The sequence below is a fragment of the Fringilla coelebs genome, assembly GCF_963513975.1.
Source record: "Fringilla coelebs genome assembly, chromosome: 3".
In the NCBI taxonomy this organism is placed as follows: Eukaryota; Metazoa; Chordata; class Aves; order Passeriformes; family Fringillidae; genus Fringilla; species Fringilla coelebs.
Genome location: NC_140030.1, coordinates 94,691,063 through 94,717,910, shown reverse-complemented (window position 1 = coordinate 94,717,910; position 26,848 = coordinate 94,691,063). Strand labels below are relative to the sequence as shown.

The following is a 26,848-nucleotide window of genomic DNA, read 5'->3' as shown; positions in this document are numbered from 1 at the left end:
TTGAGGAAAAAAAACCCTTTTGTTCTTAAGTATTTCCTCTTATGACTGCTGATATTTTAGTTTGTTTCTATGATTGCATGTTCCAGTTTTCAACTTAAATATTTTTGTCTAATAATAATCTTCTGTTCATAAGAAATATGACATACTTTACATCTAAATGCATACTTTCAGAAAAAGGAATCTTCCTTTTTAGAGAAAATATACCAAGACACATATACACACTTTATGCACAAACATCTTAATATCTTTTTTTTTAAACAGTTAACTGAGGTAACATCCTAGTATATGAAACAATAAAAATCTCAATATATGAGATTGTTGTTAAATTCACAAGTTTTTACCAAGGCCATGTTTTGTGGGGGATACAAATCTGAAACAGAATGTTAGAAAAACATTGGGAGACTCTTCAGATACATTGTGCTTTAATTTATAATGTATAATCTATACATACTGTATAAACTATATAAAGAATCAAGCAATCATGTCTTTCAGTGTTATCTATTGCCATCATTCCCCATGCATTGAGGCTCTCACTATAGCTATTACTATAAAACGTTCCCTAAGTACATAAAGGCTCTAATCGTTAAGATTTTTATTACCAGCCACACATACAGAGCTGCAAATTGCCTTGTTTCAGATTTATTATGTATTACTCTAGAAATTCTATAAAGATCAAAAGAACTGATTACAATGTTGACCTTTGCATTAACTCATCTGAATTTAAATTCAAGTGTTTGATTTGGGAAAATAAGTCCATTTATCATAGGTCTGCTACTGAGGGGATTGTGCAGCCCTGATTGGGAGTGCTGAGACCAAATTTATTTATTGAGCATGGGCTTGAAAATTGTTTGTAGGACAAGAGGAACGAAAGTTTGACCTGCCATTGTGTTGCACCCAGGGAACAATGTGGCAGCTGCCCTTTTCAAATATCTGTCAGTTTGTTTTCACTGAACAGCAAACAGATATTTATAGTTTAAATACATTTAACTGCTTCAGAAAAAGGAAGCCAATAAGCCTTTTCTCCTCATGAAAGAATTAACCGTTAAATACGAATACTGCAGCCTAACAATGTGGAAGGAGATGCGGCGTTCTAGATCTTGGCATTTCCTTTTTCAAGTCCTTTTGAAGTTTGCTGTCCTGGAAATACAAATATTTATGAGTGTACATTTTAGAATCGACTCCTCATCTAGTAGAAGGGTGGTAGCTTTATCAATTAATTAATTGTAGCTCATTTAATGTGCATATCTATATCAGCTGAAAGGCCAGTCCCTTCAGAAAAGTAAATAAGTGAAAGAAATTAGAACTAACAAAGCTGGAAATCTTGTATCCACACAGACTCTCTGTAGTAGTGTTCACTTTCTGAAGTGAACTGCTAAATGTGGGGATTTTGTCCAAGAACTGCAACTTGCACGTTAAAATGTTGGAGTTGGCAGTTTTGTGGGCTTAGTCCGAGGTATTCATGTGTGAGAAATGTAATTTACTACTTAAAGATGTCTCCCCTCTGGTTTGGAATAAACTTGTTCTATTTAATGTAAACTAGTAATTAAATTTTGATAAAATGCAAGTTCTTACTTGTTCATCAGGTAATGACAGCAGGTGAACAAACAGGGTGCCATGATGCACAAGGTTGTTTGTAAAACAGGACATTTGTTGTTTGCATGCTTGGATTTATACTCGAAAGCTGATAAATGCACTGATGCCGCAGTGATAATGCCAATACGTTTATTACTGTTTTATTTGGGTTTTTTTTAGTTTAATCTTAAGGAAAATATGTATTATAATCATTTAACCAGAAAATGCTTTAGTTGAAACTTTGGTATGTCAGGAATATGTTGAAGTCCCACCTTTTTCCTCAAACTATTCAGTTGAAAGGAAAGACAAGTGGAGATGAAATACCATTTCTGGTATGAAAAGGGGTGTCTTGACATGTGAGCTGTAACGCTTCAGACTAAAGTCACTACAGACAGCCAGCAGGAAGGGTAGGTTTGAGAAAATAAAGTTAATATTTGTTACCCTCCTAAAATGACACATCCAGATCTGTTTAAGATGCCTAACAAAGTCTGCGTTAGGAAATTACTGTTCAATGGAGGCATTTTTATTTATGGGTATGAGTCATATGGCTGAGAAATTAAATACACTTAGTGGAATTGCATTTTTTACCTATTAGGAACAATCCAGCATTTAAGATACGTATATCATACGTTAACTAAAAGTGACACTGCTGCTTAGGGTTCCTAGGGCTTTCCACTTCCAAGTACTTTAAAGATTACCCACCCTATAATTGTGTTGCTGCATGGCATCTTTAAAACTTCATGTTTTGAACTTCAGATTTTCACTTCTAAGAGCTGAATTTGAGTGATGGTCCAATAATAGATGAGGATTGCTTTAATGCATGCAAAGGGCTGTAAGTACATCCTGTCCTAACCAGCCTCAAGTTTATGGTTTCTGAAGTCAGCAAACTTTAAAAACAATTGTGAGGGGTATTGTCTCATCTCCAGTGTTTATTCTCTTTTAGACACCTAGTGAAAACCTGAGTGCTCTATTAAAATAAATGGCTGCAGCCTTGGGGAAATTAGTGGGGTTTTTGTTTGGGATTTATTTTACTAGATCTTTTTAGTCTACTGCACTGCGTGTTATCTGCACCATGGGTCTGCAGGTTTACATTTTTGTATTTGAGGAAATGTATTCCAAAGTTGAAAGGAAAGCACTCCATTGTATTAAGGGTAAGATTTCATTCTGCTCTAAAGTTGATAGACATTTATTTAATAAGGATTCCTGAAGAACTGTGCAGACTTGAACTTTTAGGAACTTCTTTTCCAGAATTGTTTAACTAAGAGGCAATGGGAAACTAACTTATCCCAGGTATCCAGTTTCTTTACTGAGGCCCCATATTTGTAATGTTTTACTTAATTTCATCAGTAGGAATTTTGTAACTCAGCCATAGATCTCTCACAGTATTTTACCTAGTTTTAAAAAATAAGTATCTTTTAATAGAAACCAAAGCCTTTTGAGAGGATGTGGAAAAGGGCATTTATTTCTGTATTGATCAAGATCCTAAAGCACTTCCAGGTGAAAATATTGTTCATACAGAGAAGAGTATTCTTTTGTCATGAAGGCATTCATTGGTTGACTCTGTCAGATGGAGGAGAACACTAAAATGTTTGGCTTTTAAAAGTAGCTCCTTCATTTAAACTGCAGTGATTTCCAAGCATAGTTTGAAAAACTGTATTACTGCAAATATACCTATGGAGTCAAAACGGAACCCCTTGGTCCTCCCCACCCTTGGTCTTTTAAACTGTGAAACGGTAAGCCTGTTGGCATGATAAAGAAAACATACTCCAATTGCCTGAGGATGTTCTGGAAGGATGTCATGTGTCAGTCTTAATGTAATCAAGGGGTTTTTCCCCTGCTAGTCTCCGTTTCTGGGTTTACCATTAGACTTCAAACACTAAACCTTGAAGATAGAATTCTTCCTAAATATTTTTATATGGCAGAAATACAACAAATATTCAGGTTTAACAAACCACAATGCTACAGAATTATTGAGTCAGTCCAGAGCACTGCATTGTGTTGTTTATTTATTATGGCTTTCAGGAGATATGTTTTTCACAAAGTGAGCTACAATTTTACCTAAAGATGAATGAAGCCTATTTGAAGAATTCGAGGGGCATGGAAGAAGCCCACTATAAAAAAGAGGAGTTTTTAATCACAGTAAAATGGTGCTATAATGATGGATCACACAAAATTATAGGAAATAATATCAGAGATTTTAAGGTAGGATAAAAATGGAAAATGTATGCTTGCTAATTTAACCACAGAATATCCCTTGAATAGTTTTATATGAAAGCTTCTGTAGCTGATAGGCTTTCACTTTGAATCAAAGAAAACAGTAGTACAATCCATATCTTATGATAGAAGTAAGTAGGTATTTGGTTAGAGTAGAAGCTTCCAGAGGTGGTCTCTCAGATCTGCAAGTAAAAGCAGGAAATAACTCTGAATTCCGACTGAAGGCAAATACATTTCTGGAAAGGTTTCATGGTAATAGTAATTTACCCTGTACCAGAGATAAACTATTTAGCTGCATAAGGAGATGAGGCCTATATTTTTAATAGTGTCTTTAAAAAGAAAACAGAGGATTTCTTTATGTACTGAGTTAGATGAATATGAAATTTTCAGGGTTCAGGATACTTCATCATGTCTGAACCTCATTTAGTTGATGTTATGGATGATAAGCTAGGCAAATGATGTATATCTGCATCCCTCAATTTAAGAATTGGAAAGATTGTTTAATTTTTTTTTTTCCCCTAAAGATTGGTGTGTGTGAATGTTGCTTTTCCAGGAAGGTGCCTTTAACCATGTAACTAATGCCATAGTTTCCCCCACCCCACGGAACAGGCACTACCTCACTATGCACCATCTTTTGATGGGCAGATGACCTCTAATTTAGTTGTAAGGTGTTTGATTCCTTATGAATATGAACAGCTTTGATAACTTTCCTAGAATTTTCTGTAAGCTTTCTTTTTTTTTCATTCAGTATTTTCCTCAGGACGTGGCTATATGCTGGAAGAACTTGAAAATGTTCCCAAATACTTCATGGCACTTATGGCACCTTTTCAGTGAACATCTATTTCTTGCCAACAGCATTCCGCTTAATTAATATAACACTGTATTTTTATCATTTTTAAAATAGTTTATGAAATGTCAAAGTTTATTTTGTGTTGTGCTGCTTAAATATTTGTGGGTCATACTGCCAAATTCAAATTACTGTTTCCCTAAATTTTTCTTCTTGGCAGCCTACACAATTTAATGCTATCGGGCATATGATACATACAACAGGGTTTTCTGCCAATATGTACAATTTATTGAATGCTACCATCAAATGTAATTTCATAAGAGATTCTGCCAAAGTCGTGGATGTGCCTGGGTTTTTTCCCTTGAATTGAGCTGTTTATAAATTCTTCTTAAACTCGGAGTTCTTCTAACTCTTTGTAACTGTTTCCAGTTAGCTTTGTGAAATGCAGTATTTATACGGTTGGTGTCCAGTTAGTGAGTGAATAGGCGAGCTTTATCTTGACCATCAATTTTGATTTTTATTATTTGGAGAAATCTGAGCATCATATCAATAGCTCAGAGTGTACCATGTTTTCTAGTGTTAAGCCTGCCTGCAAACTAAACCAGGCTTAATAATGTGCCCAGTCACCTCGATTCAGCCTCTATTCTGCTGTGTAAACTTTTAGGTGTTTGGTAAGAAATGGAATAGTCTATCAACATAGTATTGCTTCATTAGCTAAATTAAAGGTACTGATGCTGAAAGTTGCATTTAGTAAGCAAACATCACAGGTATGCTTTGGCAGCAAATGAAATGAAAACTTAATAACTCACTTCAAAAATTTTGTACCACAACCAACTTGAACGGCAAGCAGTGGATTCAGCAAGGCTTTGTGCTGGTGCTGTTTACTCAGCCATCTTGGGGATGGTAGAGAACATGAATCTGGTTATAATGACCTGATGTCTGACCATTGAACAAAGCAGACAGATTCAAAGAATTCCTCAAGCACTATTTATAAAGAGATAGTTATTGTTGTCTTTAGACAGTATATTAGTTTTTATCTTACTGAAGATTTCTGTGTAGGTGTTCTTTTCCACATACTGTCATTTTTCATAGTAATATTTGTACATGAAGTTCATTCTGGCTAGTTTTTCTATTCCTCCCCTCCCAAACTAAAATCAAGTATGTATTCCAGCATCCCATAGGAGAATGCACATTTTTTTGTACTGATAGTAAAAATACTTCCCCTTGACTCAAAGTAAAGTTTGCATCATGGAGATAATCAGATTATACCATGAATAGTCTATGAAAGCCTCTGGACATGTATAAATTTTAAGCAGCAGGGCTGTCACTCATAAATAGCTGCTGAACACAATGTACTTCCATTTCCCTGTCTTGGATGTTGTTTTGGTGAGTCATGTCATACTGTTTTACAAGTTGTAAGTTTTAAGGACAATTTGTCTTTATTAGGGACTAAGTTAGCTCGAGGTGTTTCTGTAATAACATGCCCATAAAAACATCAAATGTTGGGGTTTGGTTCAAGATCTTCTCTGTGTAAAGACTCTCTCTTTGGTTTCTGTGATTTTTTTTTTCATCCCTTAACAATAGAAAATATAATCTTCTAACTCCTCAAGAGCAATTTAGGTTTTCCTAGGTTTTGCTAGGAGTTGCTCATAACCGAAGGCCAGAATTCTATGATGTATGATATCTGCCCTGAGGTGGGCAGAAAGGCAGCCCTCTCCAGGACTGGGCAAAATGTGCTTTACAGCTTTGTGTCTGAAAAATAGTGTTGTTCTCTGTGCCCTGCAACACATTAAACACTTGCAACAGAAAGAAAAATGTTCTTTACTTGATCCTCTATATGATCAGGACCCAACAAGCCGGGTACTCCTTTTATTCTTGTTTCTACAGTGATGCTTTGTAAGTAGAAGATATGGCTTTGGTTGGAAAATATTTCCTGTACATGGTCAGGAATTTCAGAAGCCTAAGGCAGCTAATGTGTTATGAGAGTTACCAAAACCTATTTTCATGGATCTGGCCGGAAAAGTAAAATTGATGCTGCCAGAGTCATTGAGGGAGAGAGAATTGTCTTTCCCCCATGTAATTTCCAGTAACAGAAACGCCTGTAAATGAGAACAGTGCCCTGATTTCTGTCCTGCAACAGAGGCAGCCACTGTCCTCACTCACATGGACACACATCTAGGGAGTACTTAAACTCTGTTTTCTGTACATTGTTTTAATTTTCTGGGAGAGCAAAAGTTTTTCACATACTGAACACAACTTTCTGACAGAAACACTCTAAAGCTCCATTTCCTTGATGGCACAAAACCAGCAATGCTGCTTCATCTTGCTGGAGGAAAGGATAGCAAATAGAAGCAGCTCTCTGCTCCTGGAACACAGACTTCCCTTCCTTTGTGAATTAATGTTTTGCAATAGTTATCACTGTAATGCATTACAAGTTTAAATTACTGTAAGGAACTCAGCTCTCTTAAGATCATACTGTGATGTTTTCCATCATACAGGGCTTGATACCATGCAAAGAGAACTTCAGAGCACTCTTACTGATAAGGAGGGATTTGAGATTAAGATAATACAATTTAGTCTCCAAATCAAAGTTGATGATGACTTTGCACAATCCATTCATGAGTTTAACAGTCAGTAAGATAGATCTTTGGGATCTGCATTATGTTAGAAATTAAGAAATGCAGTGCAACCTTATTCAAGTGTTGATATCCTAGTATGGCATTGCTATTAAACCTAAAAAGCTTGAGAGTTTATTTTAAAATGTGTGAGTGGAATTCCCACTTTTGATTTTTTTTTTCCTATTAGCACCTCCTTGTTTCCATTTCTTCTATAGTAGAAGTTAAGAATATTTATATTTGAAGACAAGGTAATGGAAAAGCTGGAGAATGTCTTGCTATGAAGAATGATATTTATTGTAACATGTTTTAAAATATGTTTTATTTCTGTGTCATTTTGCTTGGGGACAAAATTTAAAAATATATCTTAAACCTGAATTTAGCTTGACCTTAAAAATGCCCAGTGAAAAGTTGATTTCTGATCTTCTGCATGCTTCTCCTGTTCATCTCTACTGGTGTTTACAATCTGAAACGATGGTTATAGTTATATGTTAGAAGTACAAATGGCAGAAAAAGTGGCAAATACAGAAGGATTTTTAAAATCTGTTTGTCATGTAATCTTGTAGTGTGAAGCATTTATGTACAGATCAGTTCAAAATAATGAGAAATGTCATCCACATACAGCAGTGAAACTGTCCAAGTTTGTGACTGAGGCTCCCCTACAGCCTTTTTCCTGTTGTTTTACCGCTGTTGTGAGCCCTTTTGGTGAGAATTTCACTTGAAATGAAGAAAAATAGTTTTGTGGGCACTAATTATTTAAATGTCATCTAACTTGAAGGGCAAAAGGTCATGCTTTTATTTTTGCAGTTCAAACGTGTAAATTTCACAACATGTGTTATTGATCAAACTGTATGTATTTTGAAAGGTGTTTTATTCCAAATCTTAGCAAAGTGTAACCTTTAAATCCACAATCTTCTGAACTGCTTTCTTCACATGGGATATTTTTCACACTGCTATCAGCATTCTCATGTGCTCAGTTTTCTTATGTTCTTCTCCTGATAATAGTTCAGGTACTGCCTGGTTTTTGTTGTCCAGGCTGTAATACAGCTCATTGGGTGCCCTTTGCCAAAAACAAAATCATTAAGTTTTTCATGTAAATGAAACTTGAACAGTTCAAGACTTTTAAACTCATGCAGGACTGTAGGTGTTATGACAGGAAACCATTTGTTGGCTATGGGGAAGAGGAGAATTATCCTAGCAGATCTGTCAGGGGTTACTAATCGTCTCCTGTTTCCCAGTCAGTGGAAGTATAGTGGTGTGGAAAAGATGGAATCTCACTGTTCTTCTGTTTGCTACAAGTCCTTTTTTTGGAACACTGTGGGCTTCAGTGCAAAATAGGCAGTGAGGCATTCTGTTTAATTGCAGTGATTGGCCATTTGATTTTCATTTCATTCATAAGCTAAAATCTTTTGTCTTTTTTGTAAATAAAAAGGGATTACTTGCAGGCTGCATTCCCAGCAGTATTTTTCATCTGTTTTCTGATGATAGCATCTAACATTAATGCATCTATGTCTAAATATGTTCATGAGTGTATAGATTAATGGAACTTGTGTCAGCATGTTTAAAGTGAGTTTTAATGTGTAAGTAGAATGGAAAAACTTTAAAGCAAATTATTTGGCTCAAAGCTCCATTTATATGGTGTATGTTTCAAGCTAATAATCAGGGCTTACTGTGGGTCAGCATGTCATATCCCAGTGGTGTCTAGTGAGATGGAGGGTTATCTTCTATGTCAGCTAGATAACCCTGTGAACAATTTGGAGCAGTGGAGATAATGGGACTGAATTCTGAAATGAGGTGGAACTCTGAGATGGGGCACAATTCAGAACAGGAGCTGGAAATATCAGAAAATACAGGCCTGCGTGTGAGCACGGTGCAGCTGCTTGTGAAGGCAGTCACCTTTTGGCATCAGTACTCACTTGTGTTTGACAATAATCCTTGATAACCTGCAATTAAAATGTGGGAGAATGGCAAATCAGGTACATATTCCTAGGAAAAACAAAAGTGAGGTTAAAAAAACCCCTTGCTACTGGCTCTATCTTTATTTGTCTAATTTTCTTTTTTTAATTTTGATACAGACATTGCACAATAATCTAATAAGTATATTTGCCATGTTTTGGACTGCTTTTCTCCAAGCTGTGTTGTTCACAATTATTGTGGTTTTTTAAAAAGTTATAGTTTATTATCCTTTTTTTCTTCACAAAATATAATTTTTATGTACTTGGAGGAAATTGTAGGTCATCTTTGTGACAATAGACGCGCTTTCATCCTTCAGATTTTTAATTTTTTTTATTACTCTTTATTTACTGATTTTAATTTTATATATAAGGAAAAGGTCAAATCTGTTTCACATTTATGAAGAGAATGGTTATGTGGTCTCTGCTTTCATATGTCTCAGAAGATGCAGCAAGTTTTCTGTTTGTGCATCTAAATCAAACAGTTGAAACTGCAATTGAAATAGTACTCTCTTCATACAAAATATGTAATTTATATGAACAGATTATACACTACTTGACTTTCAAGTTTGTGTCCACCTTAAGAGCTAGCAAAGTACATCGTGCTGAATTCCATTGTCATTTTGGAAACTGGACTACTGCATGTGTCTATTTGCAGCATGTGTTGGGCAGATTTGGGAGCACTGGTATTAAAGTGCTCCCAAACTGTCTGTTGTATCACTCACCTTGTGTTTGCCATTCATTTTTAGCCCCAGCCTGAGTGAATGATGTAGCACTGACGAGCATATTCCTTCTGTTCCATTTCTCCCCACACTGGATAACCTCAGCTGTAACTCAGAGCAGAAGCTTGGTGACTCCTGTAGCCTTTGGTCAGCCAGTAGAGGCCACTCACAGCTTGCGACTGAAACCGGATGGCCGCTTGGACCTGGGGGTTTTGTTTTGTGCTTGGGGTTTGAATCCACACCCAGCCAGCTCAGGCTGCCATGAACTGGCTTTGTGCAACTGGTACCTGCAAAGGGCTCTGCTAGGAAGAATTCTGGTCAGATACAGAAATGCATTAAATATTGATGTTTTTCTGTTTCCTCTAATAAGTCCCACGGCAGCAGGAATAAAAATCACCTTCTGTACTTTGGGCAGACTCAAAGCAAATGCTTTGATGACATCCTTTGTTGTTGGTACCATCTTTACTGCCATTATATTATATTACTTTAACAAAGTAAGGAAATACTGTTACAGAACCCTTTTGGGGGAAGGGAAACGAGGGTCTTGTTTAAATGTTTTTCCTGTTTTTTGCAAATGTAGCCAGCATCTCCCAGATCGAGGCTCGTTGCCTAATTGCTACTCTGCTACTTCATCCTCCCTAATTTGCTGTTTGGGTAACTTACTTATTGATGATAATTTTACAAGGTAAAACATTATTTCAGCTTTGTAGAATATTCTCAACTAATAAAGGTACAGTACCTACACTACTGAAATCAAAATCCCCTGTTGATTTAGTGAAGATATCACCTAAGAATAAGTTTTATGTCTAAACAGACAGCTAGAATATCACCATAAAGATTTTAGATTTTATATATATATTTATGCAGCATATAATTGCAGCATTTAATTAGTGGCTCCATTTCCCAAATAAGGAAAATCTGGTTGACTTCAGATTAAATTTGTTAAATACTAGCTATTTACAGAGTACTGAGGTAACAAACTTCGGGCCATTGTTTTGTTTCACAGCTGCCCTGAGTATTTCCCCTTTCCTGATATAAAATATTGACATAATGGTGCTGTCTATTGTGTTTTTGCAGTCAGGAGAATCTTACATTTGCCTTCTTAGAAGGAGTTTAATTAATTTGAATATAAAAACTACAGATTTCTGGTTTATATTTTCTTCTTGAGACTTGTAAGTCAGTCCATTTTTTGCAGTGTTGTGAGCTGTTATTGGAGGCATAGTGCCACACAGTAATATTTCATATTAAATATTAAGAATCTCAGAAGAAACTCTCCTACTCACTTTCTTGCAGATGGGAAACTTAAAATTCTCAGTTTGCCATTGCCTGTCCCATAGACCAGGTTTTTTTTGTTACATTGTATATTAGTATTATTTCCTCTAATAGCTCCTCCAGTGTTACTGTATTACACACCTAAAGACAGCAAGAATGCACTAATATATATTATTACAGTGCACCATTAAGCTTACTCTGCCTATTCTATAGTGTGTAAAAACCGGTCTGTTTGACAAAGATTTAGGACAAAACATGGTGTGTGATATTTTATGTTAATGTTACAATTTAAAACAGACAGAAAATGTTACACCCAGGCCAGTCTATTTTCAAAAAAGTACTTTTTTTTGTTTTAAACTTACATTTATTTAACTTCAAATTCAGGTTTTGTCTTAAAAGTAGCAGAGAAAAACTGTGAAATAGCAAAAGTTTACAAAGAAATTCCATTCTTTCCTTTTATACATGTGATTTAAATTTCCCATTTTTCTCTGAGGTAGCTAGGTTCAATAGTAGAGTTTTCTTCTTTTAGTCTCTGATATTCTCATGGTATTCCTTTCCATCTGTTAATCATGCAGTTGAAAACTGTAATCAAGAGATAGAGGCAGTTTGATCAGTTGTGTGAAAAGAAATGTAGAGAAAACTCTTAACAGTCTGTGAAATCGCTGGAGAGGTTGGGGAGCTGGGACTTTTTCTGTCATGCCAAGAAACTTACTAATTCTTACTTTTTTTTCTTTTTTTTAAATGCCTTAAGAGAAAACAGTAAAACATGTACAGGGAGGTGCCTGTTTGCTTTAGGAGAAAAATCCATGTCTTTTGACCTATTTTTCTTTATCTTTTCTTTTTTTTTTTTTCTTTCCCTATCACTTGCCTGTATTTTGCAAGCAGAATGGCAATGATCCATTGATTTTTGCAACACTGTGTTAGTAAAAGGTTAATTTTAAAGAAATATGAGTGGAGCGGCAAGAAACTGGTATAGAACCCTTCTGCCAGTGAGCCGTGTCTTCATGGAGACTTTGTAGAGTTTGACTGAGCATCACTTAAAGGTAATCTGTACATTAAAGAGATGCCTCTCTGGAATGGTCAGTTTGGGCCCTTCAGCAAGAGTGTGTTTTCAGAGGGAATAAATTATAGCAATGTTCAGTAATGTATACTGTGAAAACTATTTTTGTTTTCATCATTTTCTATATTGCTCCCAGTCAAATGTGCATCTGGATTTTTTAAAGATCTATTTTAAATCCAAAATTTTGTTTAATGCATGTACTTTCTAAGGTTCCTAGTGGAGAAGAGGAAAAAAATTAGTAACTAAATAGGTACTGAAAATAGTAAGGTATTGCTTTTAATCAGTGCAATAAAATGTGGAGAATAGGTTTTACTCTATTTTTTCCCTTGATATAGTTTGATTTAATTTCCTGTAAAGTGACAGTTGCAGATCTGTGAATTATGAATTTGACATTGTCATGCTGTAATTTCCTGCAAAATCCCATTCTCTGGGATTTGATTTTAGTTGCATTTCATTTTGGAAAACAACTTCTGTGCAGAAAATCCCACCTGAGAAAATTGGGTTTGCTATGGAACTTTTTAAGCTGTAGTTGATCATAGCAGTTAATTTACAGAGCAGAAAAAGCAACCTGTTCTTTCATTTCGGAAAGCAGCTAGCTTATTTGTGTAATTAGTGTCCAGCAAAATTTTACTGACATTTTACTGGTTTTACCTGCTATGAATGTGACATATTGTGACAACTAAGCTAAGCTTTCAAGTCAAATACTTTCATAATTATTTATGTGGCTTTTTAAAGCACATCATAGACTCATTTAGATTAGAAAGGACCTGTAAGAAAGATCGAGTCCAGCCATCAAACCAGCACTGCCAAGTCCACCAAATCATGGCAAGGAAATAACATCCTGTAAAAAATGAGCTCAGTAGTATCTTTTCATTGCCCATGCTATGGAGTGCTTGGCATAAAATCTAATTCAAAAGGCAAAAGTACCACTTTCAGTGTTTAAAAACTACTTAATCTGTAAGAAACTTACTTTTTCAGTAATGGAAAATATATCTCAGGAACAATTATGAATAGGACATATTCTCTGTTTTTTTAAAAATATTATGTCCTAAAATAAGCATAAATTATGAACAGGGAATATGTTTTCTCACTTGATTGTGTGGTAGCATGGGAAAAAGTAAGGGACAAGAATGGATGAGCATGCCTATTAGGGTTTTTTATATTATTTAAAATATTAAGAAAATACTGAGTCTTGAACACATCCATACTTGGGAGCTTTGTATCATAGATATCTTTAAAAAATTATTCATTACTTTTCATGGGCTATTCAGTAACTGAACATTAAAATATACTTCAAATTAAAAGTAAGCAGAATTGTTAAGTGACACTATAACCTTTTTGTTGTGCATTAATGTGTTGTGGGTTTTTCTTGGTGCATGGTGGTAGCTTTTCTTTAAACTACAGCACATGTAAATTAAAATAGCACTTTCATATTTAATTAGGAGATGCATAAATTGATCCACTAAATTGATTCTTTTTTTATTTCTCCAATCTTGGACACCCCTTATCCTGTTCGTATGATGTAAGTGGTGGTGTTAAGCACCCTGTGACTGAGCTGTGGGCACTTAGCTCCCTGTCCCTCAGTGGTGTCAGTCACTCACAAGGGGGGGATGATCTCACAGAGTCCAGCACTGGTGCAGCCTCCCCTCCAGTGCCCAGTGCAGTTCTGGGCTCTACAGCTGAAGAAGGATGTGAAGGACCTTGAATGCGTCCAGAGGAGAGAACAAGGCTGTTGACAGCGCTGGAAGGCATGTTCTGGGAGCTGTGGCTGAGGGATCCAGGCTTGTCTGGATTGGAAGAAAGGGGACTGAGGGGTGACCTCTTACAGCTTCTTAAGGAGGGGAAGCCCTGATGGCCTGATCTCTTATCCCTGGGACCCAGTGATAAAATGTGTGGGAATGGGGCAGAGCTGCTCCAGGGGAGGTTCAGACTGGACATTAGGAAGCATTTCTTTACCAAGGGTGTGTTCAAACACTAAAGCAGGATTCTGAGAGATGTGGCTGATGCCCCGAACCGGTCGGTGTTTTTGGACAATGCCGTTAACAACGCACTCTAAATTGGTCAGCCTTGAATTGGTCAAGATGTTCACTGTAGGTTCCTTCCAGCCAAAATGCTCTATTCTCTATTACTGGCATTTTAAAATTACAGTTGAGGTGCTTAATATTATTTTAGTCAGAGTGAGGTCCTCTGACTTCCTTGTCCTTTTTCTCTTTAATCCCACCATCTTTCCTTACGTCACTTCTGAAGTTTGTCATGTGTAGTATCTTGCAGGGGAGGATCAGGTTGGATATTAGGAAAAATTTCCTCACTGATAGTGAAGAATTAGAGCAGGCTGCCCAGGAAAATGGTGGAATTGCCATCCTGGGAGGTGTTCAAAGAATGAACAAACGTGTCACTTCTTGATATAGCTTAGTGAGCATGGTGGTACACAGTTGAAGGTTGGACTTGAGGGTCCTGGGGGCCTTTTCCAACTGATTTTGGGCAGCAGTAGATGGTGTTGTGTATTCTGAGGCAGAACCCCTTAGTGTTGAATACTTTATCTTTTTTCTGTGTCCATTAGTTTAGGTCATAATTTCTCAGGCAAAGAAATCTTTGCAGATCAGGAGTACTTTGTCTCTGAGTTGGAGTACCTGTGTCTCAGAGGTTCTATGAACAGGATGCAGCCATCACCTTGTCATCTTATTCAAGCAGTGGTGAAAGGACTTGTAGCCAGAAGAGACTAAAAGTTTCAAAAATGACCCTGAACGTTATTAATATTGAAGATTTTTGTAACACTGAGGTAGCAGATGAAGGTGGGCAATGAGATTTGGTTTAGCTTTTTATACCCTCGGTAAGTTTTGCAAATGGGAATTAATTTGCATTAACATATTGGGAATCTTTAGAGTAATTAGCAGCAAGTTTTATGCAAAGGTGTGTATGTGTGTACCTTGTGAGTTTAGTTGAATAAACATTCTGTGGCTGTGTGGTAGCTGAAGCCATCTGGGGTGTGCAGGAGAAACCTGAACACTGTACTTGGTGATCACTTGTAACTGTGTTCCAAGCAAGTTCATATTCTCATATAAATTGGTGGAAAAACCTGCTTCTGTGGTTTCTGTATTATTTTAAAACTGGCAATTTATCAAGTGAATTTTCTTGAAATTTCCATGCTTATTAAATTTCAGATTATGTATTTTGAGTAAGCTGGAAACTTAAACTTGTTTCCATAAGTATGGCTGCAGGTAAACAACCAATTTTAGCCCAGAAAATAGCTTTTGCTTCTGTCAACATGTTGTTTATTTTCTCCCTGAGATAAAAAGTTCAGTTTTCTGATATTTGTACCAAGATAAAGTCTGTAAACAAGATTAATATAGTGTGGAAAAGGTTGTCAGCAGCCCTGGCAAAGGAAATAAGTTGCCTGTACACAGAACATACTGTAAACTGAATAAAAGTGTCAGGTCCACCATGAGATAATGTGATCATGAACCTCTAACAAAGCATGACATAGGCACAGTCTGCTTTTCTTATAGCCACAGTGTAGAAAATGGATTACTGTATTCCAGGGATACCCACTGGAATAGCATGAAAACCTCATTTTGAGATTAATGCAGGATATAACTCTCAAGAGCTGAGCTGCATGCTTACCTGTAGTTTTAAAGTAACAGTTTACTTATTAATCTTAAAATTTGGAAATTACGTATTAAAATACTGGCTTATATTTCCAGGTATGTCTTTGTGAATGGCCATTTCTCAGTTTTAGTATTAGATGAACTATGACATTGAAACAGTAGCGTTGGGTCAGTGTTTTATTATCATCCCGTGGCTGTGTAACGCTGTGATCAGTCTAGTAAAACAGTAAATTCCAAAGGGGAATAAAGCAGTAGGTGCTGCTCTCCTATGTAGCTGTCGTGATTTCCTCTACTGTGATTTGTACGTTTGCATAGATTTTTCAGAGGTAAGGTATTACCAATGCTTTTTTTATCCCCCTCAGCCAGAAAAGTGAAAGCACTTTATTGTTTCTCAGTTCAGCCCAGAGTGACATCATTCTTCAGGTCAAAGAAGCAGAGTTTGGTCAAATACTTTAATCATGTGGAACTCTCAAATTATTTCATGAGCATTCTTTGAAAGTCTTCCAGACTTGGAGCTCTGACTGGCCTGCCTTTTCTCCATTACACCAGATTAATAGGGAGGTTTTACTTTAGGAGTTGAGCACATTGTTCTTATAATAATGAGTGGGCTGCTTTTATCCATGAATCTCCAGCTTATGTACTTTTGGCAAGCCTGAGCCATATGAATGTATTACTAATGAGTTTTTGTGGTCTTCTGTCAAACCTGCAAGAACATGTGACTTCATTCCCTCCTCTGGTTATCTCCTGACTACAAAATTATCTCCAAGGAATGGAAAGTTTGCTCCTTCATTCTTTCCATCAGGAATAGTTTGCCTGCTACTCTACTTCCTTGAGCATGTGTATCATGAGTTGTCTCTTATTCTTCTGCTTTTACTTATCTACATATGTACATGACTTAAGCATTTTGCAAAAATAAAAGCAAAGCTGTTTGAATCCTTTCTTGAGCAATATCAGTATGTCATCACCTGCAAAGTCTGCTTGTACTCTTGAGCATTCTGAAGATCATTCTTCAATTGGGGATATCACTAATTTCATGTTACAGTATGTATAAAACACTAGACATGGACTGCAGTATAGTTTGGTAAAAATAATTTACCTTTGCTTTCTGTCCCATGTACACTTGAATTTCAAAAGCTTTGTGTTGGGAGGATTGTTTTTTTAATAAATGTATTCTGTATGAGCCATATTGCGTATGATTTTCAAAACATCTAACTTTCCTGTTTTGGAGGTAAAAGTACTTCATGGACTACAGAAAAGTAGCTTAGGTCCTTGAAACCTGTAAATGTCTTTATGTTTGATGTCCAATCAAAATTGTTCGTAAAGGATTTTCCTTAATCTCATATAGCACTTTCTGCACTCAGACTTTACTGAAAAATTGCAGATTTTGCTGAATTCATTTACCGTATCTAGTATCCTGTCTCTGTTTTGTATTTAATGTTTTTGATGTATTTTCTTAATAAGCAGTCATTTTGTGCATATGCTGCCCCACTACTCAAAGATTTCTTTTTTCCTTCATGCTTCCATTAGATAACTCCAGGACCAGGAGGTAGCAGGAAAACAGCTCACTTGTCCCAAGATTCTCTTCACCATGAGTGAGTATCAGTGATGGGAGTTATAATTTTTTTGTTATCATTAACTTTACAATGGTACCTCTGTCCCAAAGCCACATCGTACAACTGCACAAACATCTCTTGTGATGAGAGCCTCAGGTCAGTTATGTGATGTCTTTATTTAATAAGAGTACTTACAATCCTTTTTAGTTCATTTTTTATGCTTCTTAAGGAAACATGAAATTCAGTGCTTTGTAAGTATGTTTTATTAACTTTCTAAGTATCCTTTCCTAAAATGCAAACTTGTTTAAGGCTGGATAGCAAAAATGGGATGTATGAAAATACGTAAACGTCACATCTTCTAGTCTCATGTGAGGAAGAAGTTTATAATAATTTTCACAAAAAGATGTTGAATTCATTGTTTAAATACCTGTAAATAGGGAGTGTAATTAACTTTAGTTACTCTAGTGTGTCATTATTGTAAACTCTGATTCTCTTCAGCTGACAAACTTAACAGCATTATTTATTGGTTACATCTTTTGGATACTTTGAGGATTACATTTTCCTTTATTTTTCAAGTCAAAACTCTAAAACACAGACATACATGATGAGGAAATAGTATATTTGGAGATACATTTATGTGTTCTAACTGCTACTAAATACATCATCCACAGTTTAAAACAAAACTTGTCAAAGCAGAGATACTGCAGATATCAGCTCCTCAGTACCAACTGTTTTATATCCACCTCTGTTTCATCTCATAACTTGATAAAATGTGTGTAAATTCAATAGGTTCTGATTTCATCAGGTATTTCTACCATAACTTATTATGACCAAGTAGTAATTCAACTGGGATTTACTTTATGGGCTTTACTTTTGCTTTTTTTAAAAGAAACAAGCAGAGAAATAATATTGTAATTAAGGGAGTGGGCAAAAAGTTAAAAATTGGTGTGATGTATCACTTTCCCATTAAAAAAGGTCTTATTCTTTTTAAAGGGTTTTTAATATCTAAATGCAAGGTGTATTCCAATTACTTTGGTGTACTTTTTCACTAGAAATATCCTTTTACTGATCATTTAGTCTGTAATCAACTGGTTTGGCACAATCCACAAGAGTTTATGTGGAGGATATCCCAATTTGCTGCTCCTCCTTGAGCGTTTGCTGTTCACACTGGTCAGAGACAAGACAAATATCTATGAAGAATTTAAATCTAACCCAGTATATTTCTGATTTTCATCAGCCCCTGGACAATTGTGACCTTATTTGTTGAGTCACTTGCAAATGTGATGTTTTTACTTTCTATCCACTACCAGCATCGAAGTTGTGTGTATATAAAATCTCCCAGTTTTCACCAGATACTGAATTATTGAATGCAGTTGATGAAGGTTTTGTGTCCAAAATATATAGATGTCTACTTTGTCTCAAGGTGTACTTTTGACTTTATTGCTGTAATTCCTTTTTTATTTCCAACTCCTTTTTCTTAATCACCTTGAAAGTAGAAAAAGCAGTATGGATGTTCTGGTGACAGCTGGTCTTTTATGCAAGAATGAGAGGGTTGACTGCTCATTATCAAACTCTGAAAAGCGGAGTGACAAAAAGCCACAAAACTTTTAGATTTGTGACTTGAAAATAAAAGAGATTTAAACCAGACAATTCCATGGAATTGAAATCTTCTCAGTATACTAATTAAAGTAAAAATTTAAGTGTCATTATATGGCTGCTTAGAGGAGAAAATTGGACTAAATTATATTGAATGGAAGTGTTTCAGAAAAAGCATGGCTAGGTTAAGCTGTAATCTTTGGTTACACTTCCAGAGGAGCATGCAAGAGCAGATAGTGGGGATGTTCTTTTCTGTGCAATATTGTGATGGATGGAATTATTTCATCCTTTGACCAACACCTATTGCTTGCTTAACACAAATAAAATGTAGATGCTACATGTAACTTGAGATCCCCCTTGTTCTAGGTTTTTTTTTTCTGTCTTCTTTTCATTTTGCAAGTGTGCAGGTTTGTATGATGCTTGCTGCAGCTCCATTCAGATGGTAATTCAGTTCTTTGTGACCACTGTGTCTGTGAGCCAGTATTATGCTTTTACTGCTGTTGAGGGAAGAGGCACATTGTGACAGCCCTGTGTGTCAAAATCTTACTCTGAATTTCCATCTTTGTGAAACAAGGCTGCCAATAGTCACAGTTTTGCAGTTGGAAATACGAAGCCACTGGGTTTTCAGACTTGGCATTTCTCTTTAGATTCAATCTCAGACCTCAGTTTGTGAAATAATACATTAACAGGTAGCAGGTAGTCTAAACTACTTGAAAGTCTTTTCAGCTATAATCATTAATAAGTACCACTTCAGTACTAAATATGGAATTACTCTAATTTATGGCATGTGCATTGTAGTATATTAAAATACCATCATTTATGTATAATTTTAGCTTGTTTGACAAAATATAATTACCTACAAAGCCAGCAGCTACTCAGAAGTGAAATCTGTGATGCATTCTTTCAGAACTGTTACAAACTTAGGGAGTTCAATAAAAATAGCCCATTAAAATAAACCATTGCCAAAGGCTGTATTTTCCTGGCAGGCAATAAAATACCCAAAATCACGCACAGACTGGTCATATGACAGCATGTGCTTTGTTAGTTATATTGTTAAACCTGTCTTTTTTTTTTCTCCCACAGTCACTGGTTTAGCCCTGGGGCTAGGAAGGAACATAGCCAGGTAAGAACTGCTTTGATCAAGAACAGCTTACTTGAGATGTATAAAGACCTTTTAACTACCTCTACTCCAGAGGTAGTGGGCTAATATTTTAAGAAATGGTAAACAAAGGAGGTGTAATTTCGTATCTTCTTGTGAGCAAACATACAGCAGTGTATTTCCAAAGTTCTCTTAATTAAAACTCTTTAATTAGCCACTTAATTTCACTTAAGTATTCTTGAAGTTTTAACATTCAAGTGAAAATTCTGATTTTTTTTTTAAATAATTTTGTCAGTTGTGGTATCTCCAAATGTTACCTTTTTCAAAATGCTGGAAAGCAAACCATTTTGCTCCCAAAATCAAGAAATACAGAACCAGTTACACAAGGTATGAGGCTTCTACAGGAAGATCTTCAGTTCCATTTTTCTGCATTTCATTGGTTACAATGACTACAGCAGAAAAACAGGAGCTGTTAAATCTCCATTGTGGTGCAGATATTGGTGAAAATACCTTATTAGTTTGTCTGCTGAGCCCCTGCAGTGCAGTCCCTGGGAGATCCAAGCCTAGAGATGTAATTGCAGGAATGTGAAGCCATATTTAAAACTGGATTAGTAGCATAGCACTTAGTTCTTTAGCTTGTCTTCAGAGATGGAGGAATACCTGTGTTTAGGAATGGTGGAATGGTCTAAACAAAACTTACTGTCCAAACCTATAGAATGTGAAAATCAACCTGTTTTTTTTTTCATAAATGTGTAGTTAACTTCATCTATTCAGTAAAAGTAGCTGAATATATCATCAATGCATTGAAATTTAACACAAACGTTCCATTTCATAAGTTGGAAAAAATCTGTGTAACAGTTGATTTCCTTAGATCTGTCCCACTTTGCTGGTACTTTGGAAATGTAAATAGATGTGAAACTTCAAAAGGAAATAAAATCTGAACAGTCCTTGGAAGGTTCATTTTAGGATGATCCATCATGAATACTTATAGCTTCAGTAAGTCATAGTTTAAAACTTTCCTGTTCCCTCCCCTTTCTTTTGAACTCCAGAGCAAGCAATGCTGCTTACCCAAAGCTGCCAGAGTAGATAAAACATTGTAGTTTTAGCTGTAAATTGTGAGATTCCAGCATGTTACAATAAGTTGACTGACACTTAACCTCTAAGTAGACAGCTTTATATAATTCATATTTAGCAGTCATTATTTTGAAATAATTTTCCTAGTTGAAGAAACACCTAAAAAAGAATTAGATTACTATGAGCTTGAGTAATTTTTTAAATGTTGATCATCTCATGTAATGGGGTTAATTGAAGTTGTAGTGTTTACTTCCTTAGATGATCCTAAACTGAAAAATAAGGAAATTTCCACAATGAGAAGTACATTAATGTATATCATACATGCCAGCACTGACTTTCAGTCTAGAAGATGAGAAATGTCTGCTTAGCTGGTATAGAATGAATTAATCCATTTTTCTCAGATAATAGTAAATTTTAGGTAATTTTATGTTTTATGTGAGTTTTTTCATCTTTTCTAAGAGCTGTGTTGTCAGAGCTTATTGGAAGTTAACTGAATTTGTAACTTACAGAGTAATGAGGACTTGTGAACTAAGGCTGATGTCATGAGTTATAGATGTTACTGGTGCATAAGGCGTTTGAGCTTTTTTATAAGACAGGAGAAGAAAATAAATGGTGTAATGGTGGTATAATGTAATTTTGACCACCAATAAAATTCTCACTAAATTTATTTAAATAATAAACTATTTTACTGCATCTGAGAACTAGTTAGTTGAAATGACAAGAAGCACTCCTTGTACAAGAAGGAACCTGTAGAAGGTGGGGAAAAATTGTTCAGTTTTTCAGACTGGTAGCATTTTTTGGAGTCCGTGCTCATTTACAACATGAAGGTGTGGTTGGCTGAGTCTTAAAGTTGATAATTTCCTAACTTACAGGGGATTTTGAAGTGTCTTTGCTGTGAATATTAGGTCAATTTATCTCTACTTTGTTTCTCAACAGTCTTTCTATTTTTTCTTCAATATATGAGACATTTCAAACAACATTTGTGGAGGTTTTATACTGTCCAGTTTTAATTTATTTAGTATAATATTCTGATTTTTTTTTTTTACTTAGTGCATCTTGTCTAATCTGATGAACATCATAATGCTGGAAATAGACTTTTGAGTGTTGGAGATAATCTGAATGAAAAGTCTTACTTGTTTAAAAGTAAAAGACAGCTTGTTTCAGGAGCTTAGTCATCATTTCAGTTAAACAAATCCTTCACTACTCCTACTTCCTCACTATTACAGGAAGCTTTAATAGTGTGTTTTTGTTTATTCTGCAGCTTGCAAATTACTAAAGCTCCTGGGGCTCAGAACAATTTATAACTGTTTCATAACTGCTTAGACACAAGTGCTAACTTGATTAGTTTTTTTGTAAATTGTCTTCCAACACTTCTAATTATACAGCTTCAAAAATTTAAATTCAAATTGTGAAAATTATAAAATTTTACACATAAGTTAATTGTGAAATTGTGAATTTCATAACTTTCTATTATGCTTTGAAAATGCTTTGATTCTTACATTTTCAATTATTTAGGCATTTTAAAGTATTGGATATATATATTTATATATTAACTATTATTGTAAAATTCTATTCATATTCATCTCAAAAGTCCTGGGTGAAAGCTATTGACAGATTACTCAAGAAAGGAAATAATTGCATTGTCCAGAGAGAAATTCTAAAGAGCCTATAAAGGCATTGTTTGTGAGAGTCTTCTGAACATGTTGGTTTTTTTTAACAGCTTCAGCTCTTGCGAGACAACCGCTCAGAGAGGGGACACAAGAAGAACAGCTCTGTAAAAACAGCCAGCAGGTAACTTAATGTGGGATTTGCCTTTAGTACAGTTTAGGAATTTGTTGGTTCCTTAAATCTTTATGTAAAACTTACACTGTTCTTTTGGGGTATTTTCAAAGGTCTTCTGGGGCTTTTAGTGAATTACTTTCATGAATTTTTTTGCATGGCATAATCTTTGCCTTATATGTGAGTATTAGACCTTTTTTGTTGTCTATGCAACTGCACTTACCAAACGTAATCTCTTTAGAACATCAAAATCAAATGGATGCCAAAGTAAGGTTTGTGCTCCTGGCATGTAAGTTAAGCACTGGAAATATATAAATTCTATTATGCATATCTGAAATCAAGAAGATAACTTAAATAGTATAACACTTAAATTGTTCCTGTATTTTGACAATAAACATTTCATTGTGAAGACTTAATAAAAACAAATCTAATTCTATTCTCCATCTTCTTTCCTTCCTCTCAAAAGACAAAAAATTCAAGACTGAACTTACTGGTCTAGGAGTCTGTTTCTAGAGGGTTTTTTTATGTACAAGTCACCTGCTGAATCTATTCTACCAAATAATTATTTTAATTCCAGCTTTTTTCAAATGAGAAACTATAGAAATGCTTCTCTTGCTATGCACAACACCTTACAGAATTTTTGTTGTCCTGTAAAGATGGCAATGTGCTATCCAATCACTTTGTCAAAAAGTTGTAATAAATTTATATCAGCATGTAATTCTATGGTACCACTTGAGACAATTTTCTGTCAGACAGTTGAATTTTAGTATATATGTGGTCACCCAGATCAAAAATTTTAATATTCTTAGGTACTTACCTTGCTGATTACCTGGAAAAGGATACCAATATTTTCTTTTAATATATGTATTAAATAAGAACCTGTTTCATTGTATACTAGTTCTGGTTACATGCTCTCAAACAGGTTACAGAAGTGTCAGTCATGAATCTATAGAAATTTTGATATTTTTGTCTATCAAACCTTTTATATTAAAATTCTGAAAATTTCTGCATAGATTTTCTGGCAAGTTTACTTGTTAAATGATATTTTCCCTCTGAATTTTAGAATGGCTTAACTTTAGATAGAATTTTCACCATAAATGAAGTCTTACTATCAGACTGCTTACGCAAAACTGAGAGTTTAAAGTGGGTATAAAGTGAGCAGTAAGAAACAGATTATATTCAGAGTCATTTTAGGATCTTTTTTATGCTGTAAGAAAATAAAACAGAGTTTGAGGAATTCAGAATTATAACTTAGGTGCTTATTATCCTGACCAGTGAAGCTCTTGGGAACTGATGTTTACCAGCACAAGCAGTTAGAATAGAGATTTGTAAAATGGCCTTGAAAACCTGAAGTGATCTTCAACCTCTCTTCACATCCAATTAACAGTACCTTAATAGACTCTTATCCCAGTAAATATGTGGCAGGTTTGTGTACAAGTAATAGGTGGTAAACTCAAGACTGAAGATTAGCATTTTCTAAAAAATACCTGTATTGTTCAAGTAGAGCTTACATAAAAAACTAATATTACAATGTACATAAAGATTCATCCAAATGAGTCAAGTTATTTCAAAATAATTATTTGTGCTCTTTCAGAAAACCACAATTCTCTCTTGTCTGCCATAGAAACTTGAAGTGAGTTAAAAAAAATATTTCAAACTACAAAATCTTGTTTTTAATAGGCCATATGCTGTCTTAGAACCTCAAAGCATGTGGTCTTGTTTACAAGATATGTAATAAAAATATATGGACACCTCAAGCTAATTCAGATGAGTAATCCCCTTAAAAAGATGCATATGAAAAGCAGTGGCTGTGACCTTATATTGCCTTACTCTTTGTTGCTAAATGCAGTGAGAAACAGCAGCAGTGGAAAAGTTTTGGACATTCTGTAAAATTATTGTACTTATCCAGAATACAATCTAATCTGGCTTTTTAGCAAGACTGAATTTCTCTGGGTCTTTTTTGTATTTTTTTCAGGTATCTGTATTTCTTCTTTGTTTGCCATTCTGGAAGAGCTTGTTTCTGGTTTTCATATGTGTAGAGATACATACATACACACATTTTTCTATGCTTGCCTTGACTTTTCTTACCCCTTTTGGATGGCTGAACACAGTTCTTGTGTCAGCATGTACACAATGTTTAAATACCCCTATTAGATTAGATCAGTGACTTGTGGAATAATTTACTCTGTAAATACATCAGAAAGGTGCAGAGCTCGAAGCATGGCAGTGGTTTGCAGCTGTCTCGTTGTGGTGGAATCATACTGTCTGGATGAGCTTTACTGCACTGGCTTTAATGTCTTAGGTTTCTTCTGTCAACATTAATGATAATTGTCTAATCCTGTACAAACTAACGTGAACTTTTGCTAGTGGCAAGATAATCAGTTTGTAGAGAACTGTTGATATGGCTACCAATGGACCAGATGTTAAGGAGGGGGACAGTCCTGCACCACAAAACTTGAACCAGGATAGATTATATTACATTGATACAATTCAGTATATCTGTCTATTTATGCCACCTGCACAGATAGGATTTAATCTGTGAATACATTGTTTTCCCATTCATTATTTAAGTTATTAACAGTACCAAAAAATACTCTTTTAAAAGCTGCATTTCCTTCTCCTGTAGAGCCTTGGAAAAGTTCTCTGTTTACATTATCTCTCTACATTAGAATGGGAACAGTCTCCTCCCCAAAGCAGCTACACTGCTTAAAGGTGATACATAATTCTTGCAGCTGCTCTTTTTCACCCCCTATTCTTTTGCCCGTAAAGAAGGGGGTTTTTCTGATTTTTTTTAATATGCTTTGGGCAAAACCAGCCTGGTTAGCTCAACTCACCTATTTAAATCAAATTGGCTGGTTTTGTACAAACCATATTAAGGCCTGCTCACATGATTTTTTCCTCCAGCAGAGCTGTGGAGATGATAATCTCCAGCAGATGTGTGATAACAAATAGCTTGGGATAGTAATGTCTTCATCTGGCGCAGTTGTTAGCAGACCAAATGTCTGTCTGTAGCCCGAGGCAGTGGGCAAACAATTGCACATGATTGAGTTACAGGGAGTTAACAAGTTGCTGCTTGGCAGCTGAACTGCCAAAGCTGGTCACGGGCTCTTTGCCTGCTCCCCTCATGAGGTAAAATATGTTTTCTTAAGTCACTTCCTTAAAATTTGACAAAAAAAAAATTACCTAAAGGAGATTTTTCCTGAGAGTGGCTAAGAGATTCCTTTGATCAGCAGTGGGGACAGTGTTGAAGGATATTTTGCTGAACTGCTGTAACCTGATTTTGAATATGTGATTTCATTGTTTACTGTGGGGGTGGACCTCCATCACACAACTATCTCCCTGTCTTTAAATACATAGTGTACTTTTCCTCTACAATATCCTTATGAAGAGGGGAAGTACCTTTGTCCTCATTTGACAGAATAACCAGAATACTTAACCAGCTTTTGCCTTTGGTCATACAGTCACTGTGATAAGTAGGTAATTTATGCTGAAATCTGGAATCAAGAGAATTGCAGGTTGGGAAACCCACAGACTCTGAATAAGTTACTCTCATGTAATTATTTCCTTTACATAGAGGTCTTGTGTCACATTTCTTTTGCAGTGTGCTCCTGTTACATACCATGAGTTATTTCATCTACATATTTATTTTTTCTTACTGTATTGTAACTATAATTTGATACATGCTTGAATTGAGAAACTGAAAGGAGAATAGCACCCAGATTCTTACCACTTACTACTTTTTGGGGTTGATTCTTGATAATTCTGTATTGGCTTTCTCGTGCCAATGTCCCCCCAGAGACCTCTGAGAGAGGAAAAAAAAAAAAATCTACTTTTAGTTCCTATGCAGTTCAGTCCTGGCTTGAAAGAAGGCTAAGTCATACTCATGAAAGGTTTCAAGGTGGAGTAGAATTTTACATGCCAGGTTTCACCTACCTAACTGAGGCTATT

At 35.5% G+C, this 26,848-nt stretch overlaps 1 protein-coding gene across 1 annotated transcript in view; it reads left to right on the top strand.

Annotated features, from left to right (window-relative positions):
* The window catches only part of GPATCH2 (G-patch domain containing 2), a 119,203-nt gene that overhangs the window by 66,907 nt on the left and 25,448 nt on the right, over window positions 1-26,848 (top strand). The window contains exons 6-8 of the mRNA XM_084203562.1: window positions 17,327-17,391; window positions 20,032-20,071; window positions 22,842-22,912. Of these exons, the coding sequence (XP_084059688.1) occupies window positions 17,327-17,391; window positions 20,032-20,071; window positions 22,842-22,912 (176 nt within the window). The remainder of the gene's footprint in view (window positions 1-17,326; window positions 17,392-20,031; window positions 20,072-22,841; window positions 22,913-26,848) is intronic.